General features: G+C 40.3%; 2 protein-coding genes across 2 annotated transcripts; one reads left to right on the top strand and one right to left on the bottom strand.

Moving 5' to 3' along the window:
* The first annotated feature begins 60 nt into the window (after positions 1-60).
* On the top strand, positions 61-13,615 carry LOC145470051 (methylmalonate-semialdehyde/malonate-semialdehyde dehydrogenase [acylating], mitochondrial-like). The gene is made up of 18 exons (XM_081453879.1): positions 61-161; positions 1,196-1,240; positions 1,681-1,755; positions 2,069-2,230; positions 3,055-3,133; positions 4,081-4,204; positions 4,785-4,815; positions 5,695-5,842; positions 6,247-6,311; positions 6,398-6,454; positions 7,234-7,293; positions 7,596-7,725; positions 9,180-9,277; positions 9,675-9,758; positions 10,275-10,349; positions 10,681-10,785; positions 11,798-11,896; positions 12,973-13,615. Exons 1-18 carry the CDS (start codon positions 111-113, stop codon positions 13,072-13,074), a joined length of 1,590 nt encoding a protein of 529 aa, XP_081310005.1. The 5' UTR covers positions 61-110; the 3' UTR covers positions 13,075-13,615.
* A 1,699-nt stretch (positions 13,616-15,314) lies between these two features.
* LOC145469270 (uncharacterized) lies at positions 15,315-19,028 on the bottom strand. The gene is made up of 2 exons (XM_081452953.1): positions 18,652-19,028; positions 15,315-17,764 (listed from the first exon to the last, which is right to left on the bottom strand). Exons 1-2 carry the CDS (start codon positions 18,887-18,889, stop codon positions 15,315-15,317), a joined length of 2,688 nt encoding a protein of 895 aa, XP_081309079.1. The 5' UTR covers positions 18,890-19,028.
* Positions 19,029-19,056: the final 28 nt, after the last annotated feature.

The raw sequence follows: 19,056 nt of genomic DNA on the forward strand, positions 1-19,056 counted from the left end.
TGCCCCCTGACCCTCCCTCCAAACTCTACATAAGCCCCTTGGCATCTGGTCCCCGTTCTTTTCCACGTTCGAATTTTGGTCACAGACCTCAGAAGATTAGTAAACGAAAAATGCTTCGATCTGCCAGCTCTTTTTCGCGTTTGCTTAACAGCAGCAAAAAGGTAAAGGTAAACTGTAGCTGGGTGCGTGTGTTTTTCTAGGAGAAAGTCTTCGCTATAGATATTTTTAAGTGCTATTTCATCAATTTGTACATTTCGAAATTTCTCTGGCGTTACGTTGGTCAGGTTACTAATGTTATCAAGCTTATTTTAATGCGTTCTGTATACCCATGTATATATTAGTGTACAGTACGTTTTTAAAATTGGCCTTACCTCACTTAAATACAGTAACAAAGGGATCTCAACAGTTGGAGTGAAGTAGAAATATCTTATTTGTATGACACATGACACCAGACTAGACGTGTTAATAATATTGAGCTTATTGACTGTGCGTGCCAGACAGGAAAATATTTGGCTATGGTCCTCAATGCTCTCGGTCCATATGTCCATGTGAGTCCTGACCTTGAGCCAAATATTTTCCTATCTGACCCAACCTTATAGTCAACAATTATTTTATACGACCTTTGGTTTGTAGCGAGGGCCTCCTGGAGGTAGCCTGTGTGCATCTGTCCTCTTCTCTTAAAAAGTTGGGAAGAATGTAGCTTTACGCTGGTTTCCTGGGTGGGTATCCATGACAACACTGTGGGAAGCAACCACTAGGCACCACCACACTGAAATATATCAGTGGAAGTAAAATACTTACCCTGTACTTACCTGAAGGAGGGAAGGGCTGAAATGGCCTGACAAGAGCTGTAAATTCACAGGCCGCCCTGCACAACCCCACAGACAATCCAGCATAGAGGAGGGTAACTGCTGGCCACTACAGTTGTCTCAAGTTTAACTTAGCCTAAATTATATTTAGCCACATTACATTATCCATATCATCTGGAGCCCTAAAAAATTAACCCGCGCAAAAAAGTGGTAGGACTACAGCGCTACCAACCCTTCCCCCTCTGTAATACCCGTGTAGTGTTCCATATGGGGTAGTTACATGTCAGGATGGTCTTGTTTTGAATGAGTCAATATTGTCAAGTCATGTTAGCTGATAGAATCTAGCGCGATTGTTCAGTTTAATTCTTGTTTTCATTATCACATAGACGGCTCCATTGGCAGCAGCATGGAAGAGATTTTATGGTGATGGTGTAAGTGTTGAAAACACTGAGCCTTTATATATGAATTTTTTAGGATCAACAATGCTTCTTTAACAAACAAACATTTTGTATTCATTTGCCATTTACATAATAGTTTTATGGAGAAATTTAAAACATTTTAAGAAAGGATACCTCACCAATATACGAGATGGAATCATAGTGAAATAGGCCCCTTGCATGATCCGGTCAAATGGTACAAAATCACACATGCTAGGATGCAAGTTGCACAGTGGGACTTCCAAAACAAAAGCAGGTCAAGATGGACTGGTACGAGTTGCTTTGTTTTGGAAGTCCCACCGCGCAACTTGCATTCCAGCATGTGTGATTTTGTACCATGTGACCAGATCGTGCAAAGGGTCTCAGTTGTCAAGTTCCCTACTTAGTTCTATTACTCATTAAGTCAATGTTGCCTTTGCCTTTTTTTCTGAAAGTCAAACACAAAGCTGTTTATCAATGGCCAGTTTGTTGAGTCCTCGACCGACAAGTGGATTGACATTCACAATCCAGTAAGTGCACATAATTTTCTTAGTTATTCTTTTGACTGGTTCTTTCTGTTAATCACACAAGGCTTGGTTTTTAACTCTCAAAATTAGGGTAAAATTATTGTTGGACTGAGTGAAGGAAAATGCTTTTTGGTTTGAAGAATCGGGAGGTTCCAAAAATTGCATATTTGAAAAATTGATATAATTCCACTGTGTATTGCTGGAACACTTCTCTTCCATTACAAGAAGCTGACTTTAATTTTGTTCTCAAGGCATGTTGTTACAGAGATGTATTACATGATGTTCAAAATGATATAGTTTAATACATTTTTCTTAGGCCACTAATGAAGTCATCTCTAGGGCCCCTGAGACCACCAATGCTGAGATGGAATCAGCTGTTGCTGCAGCAAAAGCAGCCTTTCCTGGTTGGGCTGATCAGTCCATTCTGTCTCGGCAACAAATCATGTTTAACCTTCAGCACCTTGTCAAAAAATATATGGTATGAAGTCAGTTAGTTTCTTTATTGTTGATGTCTTAGAGTTCACACATTGCCCAGGAGAACGGCTTCCTTCCTTAGACAAGTACCGTAAATCCTCGAATTAGCTCCTCCCCTTTAATAAGCGACCCCTTCGAATAAGCACCCCTCCTATTGGCCGAAATTTGAGATAAGTTCCTCCTCTGGAATAAGCCCCCCCCCCCCCCCCCGCCTCCCTGGCCTCCCCATGTTTTATGGAATATTACTGAGAAAAGAAACAATAACAGTTTTCATCGTGTTCAATCACAAGCAAGTGATTATCGACTCATTCAAGCACTGCACATCGACCATTGCAATGGATGGGAGTGAAAATCTGCTGATTCATTGCCTAATGCCCAACTGAATCTTGTGCAGCAGGCCAACCAAGACTGTCTAAAGGGGTTATATTATGTAATTCTTCAAGAGAGACAGGATCCTTCTGACACTTCTGAGGGACTGACACACATATAAAATTACAAAAAACAAGATTTGGGAAAAGTTAAAAGAGCATCCGGTCGATTAAGTACCTCCCTCAAATAAGCACCCCTGTCTTCTCCTAAATTTGAAATAAGCACCTTGGGTGCTATTTCGAGGATTTCAGGTATTAGGGAAGTTTCAATAGCAGTAGAAAGTATGGATTTGGTGTATAGCCAGGACAAAAAATTCTGGCCATTGTGAAAGTGAAGTGGTTACCACAGAGAGGTTATCATTAGTAGAGGTTTATCTGCATTTAATCACGTGTTTATTACATAAATTTAAAACCAAACAAATCAGGATTTCAATCTTGAATCTTGTCGTTTTTTTAACAGAAAGAAATTGCTGATATAATCACCATGGATACTGGCAAGACAACAGCCGATGCTATGGGCAGTGTTCAAAGAGGACTACGTATGTTTTTTTTGTTTCTAAATGGAGACAATCAGTTGGTTTATCACCTGTCAACCTGTTACTCATAAGGATATACCTGCCAACTTTTTTTGAGTTATAGGCGTGAGATTTTTATCCTGGGAGTGCTGGGTTTTTTGAAGACGACACAAACATATCCGAATATTCCCAAAGACATCCGAAAACTTCTGAACATGTCTGAAGTCTTCCGAAATTTGCATGCAATAGGAGAAGCAGAAACAGCCCTGATATTTCCCAGTCCCAGGCTCAGGATGTGTATTGCTAAACACAACCTCACTTCCAGTACTTTCTATTTGAAGAAGGAAGTATCGTCATTTACACAATCATAGTTTTCATTTCTTGCATTGGCTTGAGTTTACATATTTTTGGAAATTGTGTCAAGCAAAGCTGCAACCACTCACATTTTTCAATCAGGCATGAGAATTTGGCCTGTAAGCATGAGCCAGTGTAAGATTGAAGTTTTTAATCTGCGGGCATGAGACGGGCATGAGTTGGCAGGTATATACTTCAATGTTATCAGCTGGCTTAAATATTCATAGTTTAAATATTAATCTCTTACTAACTGAACATGAGGGCCATACTGGGGAATTGATTGGCCTGAACCCATGGAGCTGGCTAGTATGGACCAAGCCCTGCAAGGTACATACAAAAACCACTGAGGGCCAATATTCCCCAGTCCTGCTTGAGCCAGCTAGGTTTACTTAGTAAGTAGTTTATTATATATATGGCCCTCAGGCCATACTTGCTGGCTTTCAAAAACAAAAAAATACATGGCTTATGATAAGAAAAAGTCCATATGGCAAAATCCCAACCAGGAAAGAACTAATCAAAAAATAATTATTATGCTCAGATTTACCTCAAGACTACCTTGCCATATTATAATAAAACATGGTTTTGACTGATAATGTTTGATATTTTTTTGCTTTCAGAGGTTGTTGAACATGCCTGCTCAATCACCTCTCTACAGATGGGTGAAACAGTGTCACAAATCACTAAGGACATGGATACTTATTCATACAGGGTTCCATTGGGCGTCTGCGCAGGAATCACACCGTATGTTGATTATTATGATGTGGCTCAACTTGTCTAATCTGAGCACAACATTTTCATGGTTGGCAAAGACCTTGAAAAGTTTGGATCATGTGTACTAAAGGCATCCATGGTCAAGTGTCGATCAATACCTTCGATCGACCCTTGATTGATACTCAGTCAACACTCCATCGACACCTAGATCGACACTCCATCAATATCTCGGTCGACAGTCGACTAATTTTTATTAGATTCACATGAGTCGGTCGACACTTGGCCGACTATTGACTGACTGTTGATCAAGTGTCGATAGAGTGTTGACCGAGTGTAGATCAGGATGTTGATCTAATATTGATCAAGATGTCAATCCCAGGGTATCGATCGAGATTGTGGATCGACACTCGACCACACATGCGTGAAGTACACATGATCCAAGAGTTCTTACAAATGGAAAGGGTGATAGTAATGTCCCCAGTAATTTCTTATCTCAAGACCCCCTTGGTTTATCTCTGCAATTCTCCTAACTGCTCAATCTGTAAAAAATTTATAAATATTTGTAAGGAGATTTTAAAGGTTGACATTGTGGACTATTGTTTGTTCCCAGGTTCAATTTTCCAGCAATGGTGCCATTATGGGTTAGTTCAAATAATAATGATATACAGTGAAACCTATATTAAACGGACACCTTTGGGACCCTCACTAGTGTCCACTTAAAACAGGGTGTCCGCTCTAAACAGGTTCAGCAATAATAGTTAATTGTTAACCCTTTTGTAACACAGTGTAAGATCAAAGACTGCTCATAACACAATGTCCAGACAGACAATGCACAAATCTGGAATAATCTACTTAGCTTTAAAACTAGTGACATTCGGTGAACAATGTTAAAAGAGTCTGAGCTGAGCTTCAAGAAGTAAAAAGCCCTTAAGTGTCCGCTTATTGCAGATTTTGAGCAACAAAATGGCTTAATATTGGTTTCTGCGTCGGCTTAATAGAGGTGTCTGCTGAATGCAGGTTTATTTTACAGCAAATGTGGGAAGAAAATGTAGGGACTCAAGCTGGTGTCCACTCAGTAGATTGTGTCCGTTTAATAAGGGGTCTACATTATTCAGGTTGCCTGGCCTGTAATAATAAATTAGCTACTAGGCTCAATCATAAAATCCACGTCCTTTTTCATCACAACAGTTTTTAAGTGACATGCAATTGTAGTGTCTATAGTTGTTTGTTTTTTCATGACCTGATATCTGCAGTTGTCCTTTGTACAAAACAATGTTTAGTGTGGTTAGTCTAAGCTTCAATGAGTCACATCTATCCTTTAAATGTTAATAGCTGTTTATGAGGATTAATTCTGTTGGTAAGCAAACATCACCAGTTGTGGACACTTGTTCTGCTTCCTGCAAGTGCCCTCTATACTATTATAGTACCTAAGCTAATGCTTTTTGGCAACCATCTGACTATATACAAACTCTAAAAGAAAACCTGTTCACGGTAATAACACGTGGTAAATGTCACTGCAGATGTTTCCTATGGCACTGGTTTGCGGCAACACAATGGTCATGAAACCATCTGAAAGGAACCCTGGTGCCACCATGTTCATCATGAAACTGGCACAAGAAGCTGGCATTCCTGATGGCTGCATAAATGTTATACATGGATCTGTTGAACGTAATAATATTTTTTATGTTTCTATCAATAAAGAACATTTTGTTCCCTTTTAAAGTTTCATGGTCTTGAGACCTAAAATTCCAAATTAAAGTTCTTTTGAATATCTTTATGGCCTCAAATTTGCACCAAAACAGAATGTCTGTAAATTCCTGGCTGGTAACGTAATGGTGACACACTGGTTGTTTTGATGCTTGGAAAGTTGAAAAGGATACACTTAACAGTGTATGAGGGACATGTGACACAACATACATGTTTGATGCAAACCTGCCACCCAACATGTACCCACACACACTAATAAAATAATTTTTTGTGTGTGACATCTGAGGAGCAGACAGAACTACGTTCAGTAGTTTGGTGGGAATGCAATCATAATACTGAACAGCTTTTATTTTTTTAATTTGTAGCTGTCAGATTCATCTGTGAGCATCCTGACATCCGTGCCATTTCATTTGTTGGTTCAGACACAGCTGTAAGTGTGTAATTTGAGATTTCCACTTATTCTTGTCTGAATTAAAAACAACAGACATTTATAAAGGAATTTCTTTTACTTTTCAGGGAAAATATATCTATGAAACAGGTTCCAAGCATGGAAAAAGAGTGCAGTCTAACATGGTAAGTTTTCCAAAAATTCATTGTGTTGTTTCAGAAAATATCCCACCTCCCCCACAGAAGGGATTTTTCTCTAAGACACCCTGCCCCCACTTCTGGAAATTTCAATTAAGCTTCATACATTTCTTTCTCCACTCTTAAAGAACCCTCCATCCCCCCAGGGACCCTTCTGTTGGGGGAATACTTAATTTTTCTCTAATTTGTATGAACTGAAAGGCAAAACTAACGGTCATTGAATGTTGTATTTGCATTCATCATGTGCCCACAACTTCCTTTGTCACTATATTATTTCACTTTCTATGTCTATATCAGAATATGAGACTCTTTGAACCATGCTTTCAGATAGTAGAAATTGTGTTCCATTGTTGTTGACCAAAGTACTCTTTCAGCTTCAGCATTGTTGGGAAGAAATTTACTAGCTTAAAAGAAACTTTGTGTGATCATTATTGATCAAATCAACAACAAAGTGATGTGTTATTTGCAAAATTCTTGCTGAATCCCAATTAAACAGTGACGTAAGACAGCAGATGATGTGTAACCTCTTTTCTTGTCGCCTTTTGTTAAATAGCCTCTTCTACATACCGGTAATTTATGTATCAGTAGTGATAAATATATTCCACTTGCAGTTTTTAAGAGTAAAGCCGGCAACCAAATGTTGGAAATATTTCTATGATAGGAAACCAAATTCTTCCAACTGGCACTGCAAGGAATGTATAGACAGTAGTTTGGAGAATTTTTTAGTTGATGTCAAGAATATCTCTTTTATCTTCTTCTTCCTAAAGGGAGCAAAGAACCATGGCGTTATCATGCCTGATGCTAACAAGGAAAACACAATAAACCAGGTTTGTGGTCATATTTAAAAAAAGAACACATTCCTTTTTTCTAGTAAGTTAGAACTGCAGTCAAGTTCATATTTTGGAAAACAAGAAATGCTGTGGGAACATTGACTAAAGGTTACTCTGCAAGCTGTTGGTTTCTCCTACGCAGCTAACTGCTCACAGGGCAGCCATAGGCGAGTATTTCCAGAGCTTTTTTGAGTTTTTTTAAGCTGTTTCAAATTCTTTGTATGTTTATTAATTTATTGAGGGGTCTATATTGCCATGGGTGAATGTGAAAATACAATTATTTGTTCCTTATGTTTTAGCTCGTTGGAGCAGCATTTGGTGCCGCTGGTCAAAGGTGTATGGCTCTTACCACAGCGATATTTGTCGGAGAAAGCCAAGAATGGATTCCAGATCTTGTAGCCAAGGCTAAAGAACTCCAAGTTAATGAAGGTGTGTTTTAAATACAGTCGAACCTCTCCACAACGGCCACCTTCGGGACAGAGGAAAGTGGCCGTTATAGGGAGGTAGGAGTGTAATGTGACACCTGTTTTTTCGGGGAAGCAACATTTGTTTTCTTAAAAATACTTATTTTAACATAAACTGAACGCAACACAATCAAAATATATCAATAAAACAGAACTTAACAGAAACAGAGGCCAACGAAGCGTGGTGGTGACCTCCAATAAAAAATGGGTGGCTGTATACACCGTTCGTCTATCAGTTGTTAACAGGTCTTAACTGGCTCTTGTGGAGAGGTATTTTGGCAGTCGGGATGTGCTTTATCGGCCGTTACCGTTGTGGAGAGGTGGCCGGTGTAGAGAGGTTAAGCCCCGGCCAAACGATCGCAACATTGTTGGTCGCAGCATGTTGCGCGTAGCCTGCGAGCAGGCTCACGTTGGAGCACAATCGCGCGCGGCGTAGCCGTGAGCGCGAAATCGAGCAGCGATGCCACCAGACTCCTTCCCGCCGGATCGCTTTGCCCTTCGCCGCTCGCGCGCGACTCAAAGGTGAGCCTACTCGTAGGTTATGTTGCGCGCGTTTCGCCAGCCTTTTGCGACGTGTTGCGACATGTTGCAAAATGTTGGGTATCGTTGGCTCAAAGTTGAAAATGGTCAAATTTTTCATGCAACATTTGTGGATGTTGCATGATGTTGTAGTCGTTTGGCCAGGTTCGTGCAACAATGTTGCGCGCGGGTATGCGCACTAGTTCGATTTTCAATACCCAACATGTCGCAACAGGGTGGCCAAACGCAAGCAACATGTTGCCCCCAACAATGTTGCGATATGTTGCGTTCAAATGTTGCGATCGTTTAGCCGGAGCTTGCAAGTACTGGGCCAACAATGTTGGGATATGTTGTGCTGATCGTTTGACCAGAGCTTCACAACTTATACTCAAAGTTTTGACAATTTCTTACCTGGAGATTTTTATACCATTTCCCTTCAATTCGAAAGTTCTGTTATTTTGGATTGAATGTACAGTTCCCACGATCTTAACTGAATGAAGAGAAATTTGTGGAAATTTGCGCTTGCGCTTGTGCTTATACCTGCGTCAAGGCCGTTTTCACGTTGAAATAAGAAATATTGTGCTTGCCCTTGTACTTGCGTCCCTAGTGAAAACCAGGCTCAAGACGGATTGTCAGTCTTTTTTTCCCTCCACTTTCTTATCTTCCTTTTCTTGCTCTTTTCCCTCTATTTTTCTGTTTTCATCGCTTGGAGTGATTTTAAGGCCTTGAGGAGTCGTGAAATCAAAGTGCATATGGGTGATTTGGTTCAAAGTATTGACATGGTTTTCATAAATCCAGTCATATATATAGTTATTACAAACTGAACATTTCTTTGATTAATGAGAATGTAACTCTAAACCTCAGTGCAAGTAAAAAATTGTTTTCATTTCATTTCTGTAGGTCACCAGCCTGGTGCAGACCTTGGACCTGTCATTTCTCCGGCATCAAAAGAACGTATCTGTAATTTGGTGCAGTCTGGTGCTGAACAGGGAGCTAAGGTAACCTGAATGGGCGGAATTTTCCGAGTGAAATTCCGACAGCAGTCGGTATGTTCTCGCCAGCCTATCGGAAATAAACGAAGCCGAGAGAACTCGACAGAGACACGGTTTAATGTTTCTTCTTGGGATACCACAATGATATATAAGTAACTTGTACTTAATTGTATGGTTCTGATAGAACTGTCCGCTTTTCCAATTTCAGCCTTGCTTGGACCACCTATTTAAACGATTAAAGCAACCATAAAAAATTTTCACGGGTAAAATTTTGTAAATTTGATGCTAGTTTTAAATATCCGAGTCACGCCATAACTTTTGAACATTTGGAAGAGAGCAGCTAAAAGGCCTGCAACACTGAATACAAATTTCTAATCGAAAAAATTCTGTTTCCCTTCTCTAGATTGAGTTGGATGGCCGTGACGTGAAAGTAAAGGGTTTTGAGAAAGGAAACTTTATTGCACCAACCATCGTGTCTAATGTCACAGTAAGTAAACGTGACCAGCCAGTTTCTGAGTGTACTCAGCTGAGCTCTTTGATTGGTTACAAAATATCGTGCAACCAACGTGTTTTAGCCAATAGGAGCAAAGGTGCTGGGGTTTTTTTTCAGCAGTCACAGGCACACCAACCATGATGTGGCTGGCGCGCGTTTTCCCGCGCTTTGCAACTTTTGCGTGCTATGACTTCGAGTTCTGATTGGCTCATTGAGTTATTTACATTCCTTGTGATTGGTCAGATGCGATTACTCTGATTTTAGTTTCACTTCAGTCATTGCAAAAGGTTTTTAGCACGGTTTCCATGAAGCAATATGCATCCTTGTTTTCATAAGCAACACCTTCTCTCTTGTTTATCAAGAATAGGCGCCTGTGTGCTTTGATCAAGTGGACTTCTCGCTGCTGAAAATAAACACCTACACCGCTAACAATCCTAGAATTTCTTCTATAAGGATGTAAAGCTCAAAATATTATTGAGTTATTAACTGTTTTTTGCTTTCCTATTTTAGCCGGAAATGACGTGTTATAAAGAGGAGATCTTTGGACCTGTTTTGATCACTATGAATGTGGACACACTGGATGAGGTACCCTGAACGATCAACAAGTATTTTTCCCTCGTAATATCAAAACATTTTAAGGCATACAGGTGACGAGAATAAAGTGGGTGAGATTTTTTGGATGCAATACCGAAATATCTCACAGTCTTACTAACATTGAAAGAAGTTTACCATAAAGTTATTCGTTCGTGCGTCGGTTCGTTCGTTCGTTAGTTCTTTCGTTCGTCTGTCAGTTTTTTTGTTCGTAACACCAGTTGGACGGAACTTCATTCCAGCTCTCCTTGAGGCGTAACAGTAACTTGCTAAAGTAACTAAATTAACCTTTACCTAACTGAGTTTTGTTTTTCTTGAATTCAAGGCCATTGACATAGTGAACAAAAACCCCTATGGTAATGGTACCGCCATCTTCACGAACTCTGGAGCGATCGCACGAAAATACCAACACAAAGTCGATGTTGGACAGGTGTGTTTAAATCTTCATTGCGTGTTGTTTTGTTTCATACAAGAGAAGACAAAGGGCGAAAGAGTTAATCCCCACATAGGCCTTATGTGGAGGCGCGGTGGGATCATGGTTAGTGCGCTCGTTTCCGGATCGAGCGGTGCGGGTTCGAGCCCTGCCCGGGGACATTGTGTTGTGTTCTTGGGCAAGACACTTTACTCTCACAGTGCCTCTCTCCACCCAGGTGAATAAATGGCTACCAGCGAATTTAATGCTGGGGGTAACCCTGCGATGGACTAGCATCCTATCCAGGGGGGAGTAGAAATATTCCCAGGCGGTTCATGTTACGGAAACTGGGATAAGCTCCGGCCTGGTGGGCCACTTGGCTCGTGTGCAGACTTCTTTCAGGGTTTGAGCCCTGGCCAGGGACATTGTGTCGTGTTCTTGGGCAAGACACACTAACTCTCACAGTGCCTCTCTCCACCCAGGTGTATAGATGGGTACCGGCGAATTTAATGCCGCGGGTAGCCCTGCGATGGGTTAGCATCCCATCCAGGGGGGAGGAGAAATAACCAGACATATTACGTGAATGTATTTGTGCAGGAAGAAAATGCGAACATACATGTGAACAGCAGATGAGCGATGATGAAGGATATCTTGGGTTAATTTTATGTATTTGTAATTTTCCTATTATAGTTTTTCTCACTATGTTAGGAGTAAGATGTTAAATAACCTCTTCCTAACCTCTTCCTCTCCGCGCTTTTCTTATTTTTTTTTCGCGCTGCGCCCCAACTAACTAAACGCCTGGAAGAGGCTGGTTGTTAAAGATTAAAGAAGTCAATTTAATCGCGCAAAGACAAACTTTGATTTGCAGCATTCAATTTGTGCCGTAGGGTTATCGTGAGCTTCTAGTATGCAACAAAGTTGTAACAAATATATCGTCCCTGAAATGGTACAGAGAGAGGATTAAATCTAGTTATATGGCAAGTGAGAAGAGAATTTGTGCGGGTTATTTACGTTAAAATTTTTTGCTCAGATTGGCGTCAACGTTCCCATCCCTGTTCCACTGCCCATGTTTTCGTTCACCGGATCGCGTGGATCTTTCTTAGGAGATTCGCACTTTTACGGGAAACAGGTAATGCCCAATAGATTAAATTTCACTCGATGTACTTTTTATCCTATTTTCATTTCTTAGGCTGTGTTCACACTTGGTGCCCAGAACGGTGCTAGAGTATGATTCTTGTTGGGCATGTGTGAACACAACTTTTTTCCAAGTACTCACACCAGAATTCAGGCACAATGCTCGAGCCTGGGTGCAGGGTCTCGACCGTGTTCTCGGGCATCAAATGGTCCTTGGGTCTTTAGATTAAACCGCGTCTGAACGTAACACTATTTTGTGCCACTGCCCAGGCACCAGTGCTTGGGCATCAAGTGTGAACTCAGCATTAGATCTCAGGCGTGGGTTGTTCGAAAGGTGGATAACGCTATCAACCATATAACCAATATCCTGTGGATAGCGTGGTTTGTTTTTTCAGCACATATCCACTGGATAGTGATTTATCCGGTGGATAGCGTTTTCCAGCCTTTGAACAACTCGAGAAAGAGAAAGAAGAAGTCCAGGTTCCTGGCTAGCGAGTGTAATAAGGCAGAGTTTTATATGTCCATGCATCTTTGTTTGTAAATACTCTTTTTATGCGGAGCTAGACTATCAGTAAGGGGTTTAGATGATTTGCATTACGAGTGACGTTTGGAAATTCTCACAAAATTCAGTGCTCCAGCCTTAAGGCGGGTGCCATTTGAAAGTATTCTCGGACTAAGAAGACGAGTGGTGCAAAGCTTCGATCGCTCGAGTTTTCATACGATTACACATTTATTTCATGAGTGAGGAAATTACGAATGCGCCTGTAGTAATTAGCTTTGGAATGCAAATTAAAAAGAATAATGATAAATTATCCGGCCAGCTCTCAGCCAACCAGAGTGACGTAATTTACGGAATTACGGAAAACCGACCGTGTGGATACAGTCAACAGCAGTTTGATGCCAATATTGGGGAGGGGGGGGGGGGGAGGGGTTGGAGGGATAAATCAGGTTACCCTTTCCCCCACCCCCGGAGGCTAAGATTTGTTCGAACGTAACGTCACTAACTCGTGTTACCTTTATCGACCTCAAGTTGGCTAGAGTATTGACTTTTTCTGTCTTTCCTTTCTTCAGGGTATCAACTTTTACTTAGAAGTCAAAACCATCACAAGCCTTTGGAGAGACGAGGACGCCGAAGCTCTTAAGGCCCCGACAGCTTTCCCCACCATGAAATAAACCGAGCGAGCATCATCAACATTTGCAAGAAATTCTTCTGATGGCATGAGAGCACGGAATATAACTGCCTTAACAAACTCGACGACCATAAACTGGGATTTGAAAAAAAAAATTAAGAGGAAAAACATTCCTGAGTGAAAACAATGTAGATTCGAACGAATAGCAGTTTTTTACTGGCTCGACGCCGCCATGAGGAGCGACCGTTAGCGATAATGGCGCGCGTGCTCCTAGGCTAAAACAGGGCTGAAAGCATGCCGCGCGGTCTTCACAGATTGTCAAGCTTGATTTTTAATGTTGATTCATCCTGATACTGCTATTTAAACAACTCTTCATGAATGAAATGAATGCCGACCATAATAATCATCTAGTAATAAATATTTTTTTCCCACAGACGAATGACTTGTGTTGAGTTTGATCTGTTTCCAAGCTGTTTCCATGTAATTCCTCCTATAGGCTAACCTCGATACCATGACCTTTTCATGGGAACGAGGTTGGCTGCGGAGTCCAACAAAACCGCCTGTTTTTTTTTCACTTCCTTGCATTCAAGAGAAAGTATAGGAATAGAAATGAAGGGATTTGATTATGCAATCGGCCTACCTACCATGCCAGGTGCAAGAGATATTTTAGAACGCAATGACCAGCTGATGGCAAACCATGGGGGATGCTCGGGTATATATGATAATGCACGAAGGCGACCACCTTTCTAAGGTTGGAAATTTGGGATCTGAGGACTGATCTTGCGGTTAGAGATTTTGTAGCGATTTTTTGGGTGAAAGATTTTGTTCAGGGTTTTTTTAGGTTTTCTCTCACTTTATATAGCAAGCAATTGTAATTTCATCAGTTCGGCATTTATAGACGTCTCGGACAGATGCAAATTTAGGCCTCACGGAATGGTTTGCAGTACATCAGCAGGAAAAAATTTATGACATGCGCAGTTGAACCGTTTCTCGGAAACACTTGCTCCAGTCAAATTATTGTAAACTTTTTGGCTGAATATCGTCTTCCGACGCGAAGTTTTTGGCCCATAGACGTGCTAAGAAGGAAGAATGGGACACGGCTGAAAGTTCTACCGTTTTAATTTTTTCTCTTTCGTCGCGTAAGTGGCAGAAATACGTATTTTTTTACTTTTTTGCCGTCCTCAGCGGGCAGAGGCGGTGATGTCGAAAAACCGAAACGGTGAAATTGGAGATTTGCCTTCTAGTTTCCTGGATAATGAAGGTCTGGAGGCCTAGACTGATTGCTCTTGAAGTTATTTCAACTTTTTCCCCGCGCGTCCAAGATATTGTAGTGAAATAAATATTGAATGCACTAAGCGCACGGAGACAGCTTGGGAGATGTTAAATTCGAGGCTACGAGAGGTGAGTTCACGCTCCATTCTTTCAGGTAAATGCAAATAGTTACCCCCTGCTAGTATTGATTAGTAAGCCACAACAACTGTTTGGTATTCCAGTAATGATTTTTTCCAGCATAATAGGCACTTTCATTTTTAATGTTCTGAATAAAGGTGGTCTTGTTTAGACATCCCGCTGTTGATAACATTTTCATATTTTGGGAGGGAATAAAATTATTCAGTCTGTTGTGCGTTTTATCAGTTACATCAGGTTTTAATAAACACTGCTCTGCTTTACATTCCACTATATTAGGCTACTTTCGATTCCTTTCTACCTTGTTTTTTCTCTCATGCAACATGGTACCTCATGTACATTAGTACACTGCTTTATGTTATTTTATCTTATACAAGCTACACTCTTGTGTAATTTTAAGCAAACTTTACGTTAAAAATTACCAATACTTACATTTTTACTGTGAAAATTATGCGGCTTACTTATCATGCTAGTTTTAAACAACTGCCCCATATGAATGATAATGAAAAACAATTATGTATGTTCAAATCCATTGTAAACTGCCGACTGTACAACTTTACAGCAATCATGCATTATAATCACTCAGAAGTATTTTTATATTCACATTCACTGTAAACTGCTGACTGTACAACTCTACAGTAATCATGCATTACATTATAATCACTCAGAAGTATTTTGATATTTATGATCACTATTATTTACACTGCAACAATTTGTATTTTACAAATGGGTAAGACTCCCCACAAACTAATTACTTTATCTGAATCTCAGATAGAACATAGTTGAAGTGCATTTGTTTAGTATGAAATTGTTACAATTGAAAATAATCTTTTTGTGAAAGTACCTTTTTAGAAAGAGCCACCCCATATTTGACTTTCATTCTTCTTGTATAGGAAACTGGGTGGTATGCATGTCCAATGTGGATGGAAGATCAATGTTCAAAGACTGTACAATGTTTGGCAGGTTTTGTACGAAGAACTGGCATTCTCTTGGTAAGTCATGTGTTGAAAGTTCCTGTCCATAACCCCATACCTCAATAGCTGCAAGTTGCATTAGAGATGGAACCTTTCCAGCTGTTCTGAATTCTGTAATGACAGTTGGCCGGAATGACCTCTGGTTTTCCAATTGTGATGTGCCTTTGGTGGAAGCTTTCCACTGCAGTTCAAGTTTGCGGCCTTCAGCTTTGAGGGACTGGATCATGCTTGAGGTGTTGCTATTTAGTTTCCTTGCTTCCCAAGCTTTGGGATATACATCTTTTGCAGTCAGTGGCCCATGGTTTTCACATTTTCGGATCATATTTAACTTCTTTCTTGCCTCTTGCAAAAGGTCTGAGGTCAGCATGTTTGCATATGCCTTCATTCTCTCTTCATGTACTTCTCTTGCTGCTTCAGTGGTGTGGTTGTTGTTTTTTCCACTGTGAAGTATGTTCTCAACAAATGTTATCAAGGCTTGTTTTGACAGCTCTGACATGTTGTTTTGAAGATAAAGTTGTGAAAGGTTGAACTGCCTTTCAGCAATTACATTGTTCACAGGAATACTGAAAATGTGTTTGGCATAGAACTCGAAAAGGTGGGGGTTAGCTTCTTTACTGATGAGACTACTCTGTGGTGATGTTGCAACTCTTTTGATATCATTCAGTAGTTTTGGTTCCTTCAAGTTCCAGATTTCTGCCCATTTAACTAAACCAGTTCTGTCCTTACAAACCAATGTGTGAAGATTTTGTCCATGGACATAGAAATTTTGCACTGACCTGCTTTCTTTTTCTCTTTCAGTTGACAGCATGACAGGAATTTCAAGAGCCTTCAAAACAGAATACCAGAAAGAACTTTGGTATCTTGGATCAGCTCCAATTCCAAATAACTTGGGGAAGGACAACCACTCTGATCCATGGTCTTTAACAACTTTAAGTGCTTCTTGCAACATTGGCCTCTGCACTTCCTGACGAAAGTGGTTGATGGCTGCAGGATCCTTCAGTGACATCTTCATCTGCTGCTCAGTTAAAGGAAAATATGCTGATGGAGACATCAACATTTTACTTAATGTTTCATGATGTTTAAGGACAGTTGCTGGCCATAATCGTGCCAGGTATCCACTGGAGAAGCCAAGTTCTTGATCTGTTGCTTGTGATGCATTGAGAGATGGAATAAGAAACTTGTCAAGAAACTCATACAAAAACTTAATTTCCACTTGAATCATTGGACAGGAGCTCAACTTGATAACATTCTGCCACACTGTGTAGTGGCTGTCTGACTTTGGCATTCTTTCCAGGACACTCTCTCCAAGTTGTAGACAGGCTTTACCATACTTCAAGTGCCATTGAAGTGTCTCATAATAGTATGTCCACCTCGTGTCAATAAAGGACTGGGGAAGGGGTGGCTCTTTACTTAAGATTCCTAGTGATACATACATTGATTTGTACTGACTTGGGCGTTCATGATGAAGCCAAGATACCTTATAAAGTAGTTGCAATACATGGTTGTTATTCATGTCACCCTTGGCCCCAAACCCAGCTTGGCACATCCTTCTTAACATAATGTTCAGGACGTGGGGGTAACATCCAACAAAGAACATGTCCTTTTCAAAAACCCTTGAATTATTTGCTATTAAACCATTAGCCTTCCCCTTCTGGGTTGAGGCATTATCCCCAACCAAACCTGAAACATTAGTTATGCCATATTCATCATGAACAACATGATATTCTACATCAGACTGGTGTTTTCCTGACCCACTCGCTGTCAAACTGTTACCAAGGACATATGCCCTGGGTTCATTGATCTCTGGGCACCAGGTGTGGACACCTACAATGTGCCGCTCTTCGCCACCTTTGTTGGAGTCATCACTCCATACATGGAAATCATATTGGCTACTTGCAAATCTTTTGCGTAATATCAGTTTATCGGCCTCCCCTAATAGGATATTCCAGTCTGCCAGTGTGGATGGCGAGACAACAACATTTGTTGGGGGGCTACAGTTGAATAAAATACTGAAAATTAGATGTAATGCAATGGGTGTCTTTTGGCTAGAAAGCAAACATGCATGCTGTAAATATCTCATGCAGGCCATAAACATGACTGTTCTACGATTTGTTCCATTTTTGCCATGAGAAAATGTGTCCACAAGGGAATACCTAGGTTTCTTTACATTTTCATCATTTTCCTTTAATTGTCTTTTCAGCTTTGTGGAAGCAGATTTTGTCCCTCGTAGTTTGTTACCGACTTGTTTCGTTTTCAATTCAGTAGACTTCAAAGTTCTTTCACGCTTCTTTGCTTCACTTTGTAACTTCAAGACATCTTTCCTTAGGTCATTGTTAATTCTTCTCAAAAATACTGTAAATATGAAAATGATAAATAGGGCCTTACAAGTTTTACTTGTATTTTGTTTTTTTTTTTAAACAATAAATTTAAGGATAGAAAAACTTAAGTATACAGTGTACTTGTGTGGATTTCTGAAAGTTACTGTTTCCTCGGCGGTCCGCTTATATCGAGTCGAGATGTTGACTTGCGAATTTACAAAACGAAAGGCAGACAAACCCTTTGGGGAAAAATTGCATTCTCACAAAATTTACGACTAGACTAAAATTTGTCGGTCGCTTTTGGTTAAAAGGCTGTTAACATGAACCTACGAAAGTACCTGAAGTACTGGCGTAATACACGAAAGCCGGCCGGCCACAGAAAATTAAAAATAACCTAAATATCTATCTAATTTTGAACATTTTGCAATGGTTCGAGCAAGCAGACTTTTTTAAAAGAGCATTTAGCTGCGATTCAAATCTTGTTTACTGCGTACCCAGCTATGAAGGAGCCCTTTTTTTGCGAAGCGGTGATATCCAGTCCAGAGTATGTTATTAAATTTTTGTCTGCTTCGGAACTCGGTGTCCAACTCGATCGCCAAAATCGCCGCTTCAAGTTTGGTATTTTGACACAGCCGTGTCCTATGTGACCATACCATTTAGTTTGCTTCATTTTACAAACTTTTTAAAACTATTTTCGTTTTAAGTATTCCTTGACCCCTTGTAGTGGTAATATATTATTACGTTAAATAAGTTTGAGTTTAAAAAATTTAGTGACAACATCGAAACTCGCATTAATTGACATCGCCACGAATTTTTAATGTATTTGTGGGAAAGCAGCTTTTACTGGTAATTCAGAAGCTTTAAGAAACACTTTTTAGGAGATTTATAGACGGCTTGATGACTACTTGAGCAGACACCTACCTATACTTCGTCGTAGAGTTTGTATTGTCCTCTTCAGGCCGGCACTTTCACACTGTAGGCGTTTACAGTCTCGCTCGAGTTTGTCGATTTTTTCCTCGCTCGACAGGTTTTTCAATTCTACTCGGACACTGCTTGCAGCTATTTTTTTCACGTTTTCATCGGTAATTTCTTTCTTCTTCTTTACTGACGGTTGATTTAACCGGGAAAAATGACTGCCGTGAACTCTTTTTCGTCCCATCTGCTCGACATTTTGTTGCAATTTTAAAATAATTTGCTTGAGTGAGCTTGAATGTAAACATCAGCGAGTTGAGCCCGCGTATCCCTACGAACAGCAGTTTCCCAAAAAAAAGTACTCTGCGCATGTCACAAAAAATTGGGCATCAGCGGTCCAAGGGGTAGGATACC

Source organism: Orbicella franksi, chromosome 15, assembly GCF_964199315.1.
Source record: "Orbicella franksi chromosome 15, jaOrbFran1.1, whole genome shotgun sequence".
In the NCBI taxonomy this organism is placed as follows: domain Eukaryota; kingdom Metazoa; phylum Cnidaria; class Anthozoa; order Scleractinia; family Merulinidae; genus Orbicella; species Orbicella franksi.

What these genes read in the sequence shown, in the direction of transcription:
- LOC145470051 (XM_081453879.1), top strand. Translation starts at nt 111, where the DNA reads ATGCTTCGATCTGCCAGCTCTTTTTCGCGTTTGCTTAACAGCAGCAAA. An exon ending in TGCTTAACAGCAGCAAAAAG is followed by an intron (nt 162 to 1,195) that starts GTAAAGGTAAAC and finishes ATTATCACATAG; the next exon opens with ACGGCTCCATTGGCAGCAGC. An exon ending in TATACATGGATCTGTTGAAC is followed by an intron (nt 5,843 to 6,246) that starts GTAATAATATTT and finishes TTTAATTTGTAG; the next exon opens with CTGTCAGATTCATCTGTGAG.
- LOC145469270 (XM_081452953.1), bottom strand. Translation starts at nt 18,889, where the DNA reads ATGGGACGAAAAAGAGTTCACGGCAGTCATTTTTCCCGGTTAAATCAA. An exon ending in AACTCTACGACGAAGTATAG is followed by an intron (nt 17,765 to 18,651) that starts GTAGGTGTCTGC and finishes TCATATTTACAG; the next exon opens with TATTTTTGAGAAGAATTAAC.